The 6,864-nt window shown below is 39.0% G+C and overlaps 1 protein-coding gene and 1 non-coding gene across 2 annotated transcripts; both read right to left on the reverse strand.

Annotated features, from left to right (window-relative positions):
* Window positions 1-1,062: 1,062 nt before the first annotated feature.
* trnal-uaa (transfer RNA leucine (anticodon UAA)) lies at window positions 1,063-1,145 on the reverse strand. The gene has a single exon. It is a non-coding gene; the product is annotated as a tRNA-Leu (tRNA).
* A 3,269-nt stretch (window positions 1,146-4,414) lies between these two features.
* On the reverse strand, window positions 4,415-5,799 carry psmb11b (proteasome 20S subunit beta 11b). The gene has a single exon (XM_056240418.1). The coding sequence runs from the start codon at window positions 5,594-5,596 to the stop codon at window positions 4,454-4,456; it is 1,143 nt and encodes a 380-aa protein (XP_056096393.1). The 5' UTR covers window positions 5,597-5,799; the 3' UTR covers window positions 4,415-4,453.
* Between the last annotated feature and the right edge of the window lie 1,065 nt (window positions 5,800-6,864).

Genomic DNA, 6,864 nt, shown 5'->3' on the forward strand with positions numbered 1-6,864 from the left:
AGGAGGAAGATTATTAATAAAATCATATTTTAGGATACCTAACATGTCTGTGATATTTGTTTATTTGTCTTGCCTCAAGCTATAATGCAAATCGATTTGTAAAATTTGCAGATTCATTTATGGTAGCTTGATATTATAATATTGACGATATATGGTTATTATCAACCACTCAAACATTGCATTGAAGTATCATATAGATCCAGTAAAACGGTAACCAATAGACTAGGCTACTATAATGACGCTGGCTTGTAAACGTGAGCATCGCGATCATTTGTCGTTAGAAAAAAAATAAAACCCATGAAATTATATTCATATGACATGCTGAAATATATGCCACTGTACCTGGGATGAAGACATTTCACACGCGACGCAAGCAGAACACCTGCATGTGACCTCCTCCTACAGTGTTCAGGGCTATCCTGGTTGTCAACAATTGCACGTGCATGTAGGATGACAGAGTTTACGACAGTAGTAGAGGACAATACTGTTTCCCAACTGTAGGGGGAGCCCGAGAGCAAAAAACGACCTGTTGTTACTTTAATATATTTAGATAGGAAGCGTGCATTTCCAATCCATTAAAATAATCATTATGGAAGTATTCATTCTTGTAAATTACATCTGACTTTTTTTTTTATAACGTGTGTTTAGCTGAACTTTAGCCTTGTTTGAAGGTCATTAAATATTGTATTATTTTATTAATTTATTTAGCAGAAGTTAGTTTTGAATTACCAATAGGAGGCAGTATCAGACCACCCATTCAACATCATGTCGATTTTGATTGTTGACTTATTTGTTCATATGGCAAGTGAGCTCCACTTTACGGACATGCCCTGCTGCGGGTCAACACAACAGTGGTCGGTGTTCCTCTCCTCCGTCCATCCAGAGAGAGGGGGATCAAAACTCGTGAATGCCGACAGCATAGCATTTCATGATCCGCGTCCGATCTATTTTTCATTTTATTTTTCCGTACAGCTTGCGCTTTCCGTTTTAACATTATCTGTACGGCAGTTGTGCACGTTTATTTTCGATTCTAATACGATAAAGATGAGAATCAAAAGTCATTACCAGGAGTGGGGTTCGAACCCACGCGGACATATGTCCATTGGATCTTAAGTCCAACGCCTTAACCACTCGGCCATCCTGGTAGATACACGTTGCTCTCTATGCTAGTTATGCTATAGTTGTGCAATATTGAATACGATCGTTAATATTTTATGCTGAATTTCATGTGTTTCAGTCGTTTGTGCTTCCCCTTAAGTTGAATTTCATATTCAGAGCCCAATAGCAGTCGGTGGTGCTGCTGACTGACTATTAGCATATGCTAACAGACTCGAAGACCGCCAAAACTTATTATTTGGTTATAACTAGCTTAAAATATGAAGACAATGCATATGAATTTGAATGCTTGCTGTTTTCTAAACACTATATTTTAATGCATAATTATTATGATAGTAATGTTAGTGGGATTGTTAGCCGCTTGGTAAACAGTTAGCAAGCGGGGCTAGTAAACAACACGCTCAAAATCTTGACGCACTCCGTCAAAAACAGTTTCAGTGTCTAGTGTTTATGTTATTTTCTGAAGTGAAAATGTTTAAATTATCTTTAATAATAATAAATTATATTAATACTTTTCTAAAATCAGTATGCCTATAAATTATTTTACTTTCTGTTGTTCAAATCGATGTGAATTCCTGTAGATAAAAACTGGTTTTAAATGGGCTGTTGCTCTGTCAATAGGACAATCTGGTTTTAGCAGTTACATCAGTTTGACAGTGTAGCATGTTGGATAATATGAAAACCCAAAACATCATGTGTCATTTAAGGTCACCAAGATAGCTGGCCGGCTTTGTTTAGCAGGAGGATACAATAATCTGGTGGGGGAAGAAAAAAAAACATATCAGACCTTAAACACCAAAATTAATCATTTGAATTTAATTTAATTCTAACATTCTCGTATTTTCCATGATATGTTCTTTATGTTACACTTCAACTGGAAAATTCCAGTTCCAGTTTATTAACTATTGGAATGATTAAGTCTTTGAATATAAGAGTAAAACTGGTAATAGTTCTGCATTGTCAACGCACTCTCATCATACAGTTGAATTATGTTTGGTGGATTGGTGGCTTATTTGTATGAATCTCATTCAGACATTTCTGTACAATCTTACTCCTCAGCACTAACAGGTTTATAGGGTGGACCTTAGGATTTTTTTCTTCTTCTAAATATTCATACAAATCCGGCACGTCATAATTAGTCACATTTTTTCGTGGTGTGTTACAATGTTGTTTTTACAGTATTTAACACTTTGAAATTAATTTAGATATTAATAAGACTGATTTACTCACCCACAGTGATACGGTTTGCCCGGATATGTAACCAGGGGGCATTCCTCTTCAGGATGGTTCTAGAAGCCTGACGATGATTCTAGAACATTATAGAAAGCGTCAGTTCAATATGGCAGAGATGACACAGCATATGGATGATGTGAAAAGCCCATGCACATTTTTCTTCTTTTGATCTAAACAAATATTGTATCTTGTATTTTGGTTACACTTTATGTTGTGTCCCTGTTACAGTGTAATTATATAAGAAGGCTACCGATTAATAATAATTAACATGTAGCCTACTTAGGTTAGGGTTTGGTTTAGGGTAAGTTGCATAATTGTGTATAATTTATAGTTATTAATATAGTAAATACATGTCACAAGGACACTGAATAAAGTGAGGACACAAAAAATAAAGTGTTACCTGTTTGATTTACCTGGTTCTTACATTATCAACAAGAGACGAAAGCATCCCAGATGTTACCAATGTTACATTACTACTATTTAGAAAAGCAAACATGCACTGACCTGATCTTCTGGATGTCTGACTTTCCCTCTTTACCTGTTGTTGTGATGTGTATTCCTCTTTGACTGTGCCAACACATGCATTCCCTCACACACCTGAGACTGAGACACACACCTCCTCCTCCTCCTCATGCTGAATGTGCCTTCACTGCATACGCTGGCAGAACTGCTTAATCAAGCTGCTTCATATAAACGTAACACTGACCTGCTGTCAGTGAACCAACCATACAAGGACATTTCCGTGCACTGTTGTCATCAGTGACAATAACCAGGAAGTATACTCATACGTATTAAGTGAATGTGATTCTTGTGAAAACATTTGTTTTGTAGTGAAACTACTAAAATAATTACTGTGCGCATTCAGAAAGTATTACAGTATCACAGTATAAACATATCAAAACGTCTTCCACAGAAACATTTATGCACTTGGCACTTACCAAAAATGACCAAATGCTTAATTTTTACAACATCATATAAAACATATTAGGCCTATATATTATATATATTTTTGGCTGATATATAGAATGCAAATCAATGAAAGAATTGAAAAGTGAACTTCTAAAGCGAAGGATGAGTTATGGGGGAGATTAATACAATAATGTACTGAGTCTGGCAGAGATTTTCGGCAAACATTAATAAAAAAACAGCAATCCCTCCTGCATCCTGTAGGGGTCACTCCACTTATAGTTTGTGGTTCATTAAACACCAGTTACCTAAAAGTGTTACATCGTGTTATTTGTTGTTTTCTGACAGATATGTCTGAATTTTACATGAGTATACTATTACCTGAAAAACTTGAAGCACTGTTAATTATTTTGTATCTTTGTTCCATTATGTGTATTTGTGCTATTGCTTGTCATTTGTTTATTTGATTTTATCTTATTAATACCTTTTTATTTGTTTGAAATTATATTAGTTAGGCTAGTCGTTTTTGCTGTGGTATCACAATTGGAATTATGAATTTTCACTGGTATGTAAAATGTTGGTGTCATAGCAACCTTATTTATTAGAATACAAGGTGACATGCATGGGTAAAAAATAATAATAATTGAATTCATTTATGTATTACTTTTTTTGTGGTGGCACATCATTCTTCATCAGTCATTGAAATAGAAGTGGTCAAAAAAATGGGTTGTTCAAACACAGTTTGTTCACTCAAAAATTAACAATAAAAAAAAAAATCTGAGTAATCATTTATATTATTCAAAACCCATAGGTTCATTTTTCCCTCTTTTTTTAAAAAACAAAATGAGATTTGTATCCTAAGGCAAGATAGAATCAAAGAAAGAGGGCTGATGGAGCTTCTGGCATTCAGCAAAATTATTTAACTAATAAAAGTACAAAAATAATATTTCATTCAACTCATAGACGTTCTGCTAAACACCTCTTTATGTGATGTGTTCCTCAGAAAATACAACACTGTTCAGTTTTGCCTGCACCATTTCTTTAAGAAAGCTCATACACAGTGTGAAACAGCAAGAACTATAAATCTAAAATGAATTATCGACACATGTTTGTCTTTGCATCTTTTTATTCATTTGCTTTGCTATAAAAAACACTTTCAAAATCAATGTTTTCAAAAAAATCTGCCTCATGTTTCTCCTTAAACTCCTTTCTTTTCAGTTTGTCTCTCCGCCACCCTCTTTCTCTCCCTCTCTTTCTCTCTGTAATACTCCTCTTTGAGGTTCTCCCTCTCTCTGCGCCTCCACCCTTCTGCGGTCACATGGTAGAGATCCACGTTATTGCCCGAGTACGCGTCTCTGTGCGTGGCGCGGTACACGGCCTCGCGCGCGACGCACGCGGCCTCCTGCGCGCTCATGCCCCAGTGCACGCCGCTGTCCAGGATCGAGTACGCGTATGGAGAGCCCGATCCCACAGAGAACAGCTCCCCCTGCAGGCGCAGCCCGTCACTGCACACATACACAACCCGAGGGCCACACGTCCTAGAACGAGCTTGGACCACCTGTTGAGATTTAGATTTACAAACTGCTGCTGATTGGCTACTTGAATCGCTTACTGTGATTGGCATAATTTTTGCGTAACTCTCATCTTTCTCGCCATCCCCATCCCATCCGCACAGAGTGGCTGCGACGCACAGCTCGGTGCCTTTGAAAGGATGCAGCATGTGGGACAGCAGTTTTGCGGCGCCCCCTGTTGACAGCCTGCGGTGGTGTCGGAGCTGGTACAGCCTGAGCTCTCGAGACAAGATGCGCTTCCAGAGCGCGCAATCCGCCGAGGTCCCAGAGGTGGTGCCCACCAGGTGAGAGTGTATGGGCAGGACCTTCGGCGCATTGGGACAGGCCACCTGTCCCGAGCAGCTGGAGCGCGTGTCGGCAGCCGCGATAACACCTCCCTGAAACGCGAAGCCGAGAGTTGTGGTACCGTGAGAGAGAGTGAACGGTAGAGGAACGGAGGGAGATATGGAGTAGGGTGTGGGTGATGGAAGAGAGATGGACGGCAACGAGGGGTGGACATGGTCATTCAGAAGGTTTTTCGGCGCCGAAGCGAGGCTAATTTGACCAAAGTTTATTGGGCTCTGTGTGAGGTATTCGGATATCGGCATGTAAAATTCCAGAGGACTCAAAGCGCCCCTCCCAGGCAGCCGTGTAGAGAAAGCGTCTCCGTGCTGAACACCCCTTCCGAACAGATGAGTGGACTCCTCCGGCATGAAGGACTGTGAGAGTGGAGCGCTCCATTCAGGGAACAGAGGGGGGTTCTGCAAGCCGCATACATCTTGCAAAGCCATAAACTATTGTGTAGGAAAACAATAAATTGTAACGCTGTCAATTATTACACTGTATGACAGAAACTGCAAAAACATATCATATATGGGCTGTGAAGTTTTTCAGGCACTTTACCTGGATTTTTTTCGTTATTTCGTCAATATTGTCTCCTCATTTGTATTATATCGTTCCCACGGGGTCATTTTAGTCTGTTTGTTGGTAAAGAAGTCCTGGTTTACCTCAGCATTGGATTCACCTTAGCATTTTTGGTGTTTATATCTTCTTTTGGTGATGATAGGCTGTTGAAACATGCCGACCGCTGCTCGACTCACTTCATATTCAGAATTTACTCATATGGAAGAGCAAAAGCAATAAGTGCCAGGTCTCAGTCCATTTAATGTCTGCATTCAAAGATCAGTCTTAAACAACTGGTGCTGCAGTGCATCTGTAACAGTTCAGACGATCCTCCTTATATAAGCGGCATTCTGTGACTGACTCAACCAGACACGCATGAAAATGCCAAAGTAAGCCTTTCAACCCAAGCTTGACGATACACGCCATGAAATTTCATTTCCAAAGCATGTCAGTTTTGTGCTGGTGTGCTGTGTAGTTTGGAAACAGGACATTTGTGGATTATAAATGTTCTTTATTTAATTTAGTTTAATTCTCACTATTAGCATGCATATTACTAAGATATTGGCTGTTTATTATATTCCTTATTCTGCATGATCATATTCTACATCCCTTAATCCACCCAATTCCTAAATTTAACAACTACCTTACTAACTATTAATAAGCAGTAATTAGGAGTTTATTGAGGCCAAAGTCGTAGTTAATAGTTAGTTTAAGGGTTAGTTTACCCAAAAACTATCCCGTAATTTACTCACGCTCAAGCCATCCTACATGTATAGGCCTATGACTCTTCTTTCAGCCAAACACAATCAGAAGACATTTCCTGGCTCTTCCAAGCTTTATTATTGTGAGGAGTAACTGAGTTTTAGAAACCCCAAAAAGTGCATCCATCCTTCATAAAAAGCGATCCATACGACTCCAGGGGGTTAATAAAGGCCTTCTGAAGCGAAGCCATGCGTTTTTGTAAGAAAAATATCAATAGTTATAACTTTATATAACCGAAAGGAGGCGTCTACTTTCACTTAGCTTACGCTACTCCTACATCCTACGTCATGCGTCGGGTCAGAAGTCACTCTTGCGCCAGAACCAGACTCGCGTACGGCTGTTACTGGAAGCCAGGGATTATAGTTTATAAACAGAGTTTGAAATTAACACAATC

The sequence above is a fragment of the Rhinichthys klamathensis genome, unplaced genomic scaffold, assembly GCF_029890125.1.
Source record: "Rhinichthys klamathensis goyatoka isolate OS25496 unplaced genomic scaffold, OSU_Roscu_1.1 h1tg000597l_1, whole genome shotgun sequence".
NCBI classification, from domain to species: Eukaryota; Metazoa; Chordata; class Actinopteri; order Cypriniformes; family Leuciscidae; genus Rhinichthys; species Rhinichthys klamathensis.

Bases quoted from the DNA above. Each gene is read 5' to 3' on its own strand.
- psmb11b (XM_056240418.1), bottom strand. From the start codon at position 5,596: ATGGCTTTGCAAGATGTATGCGGCTTGCAGAACCCCCCTCTGTTCCCT.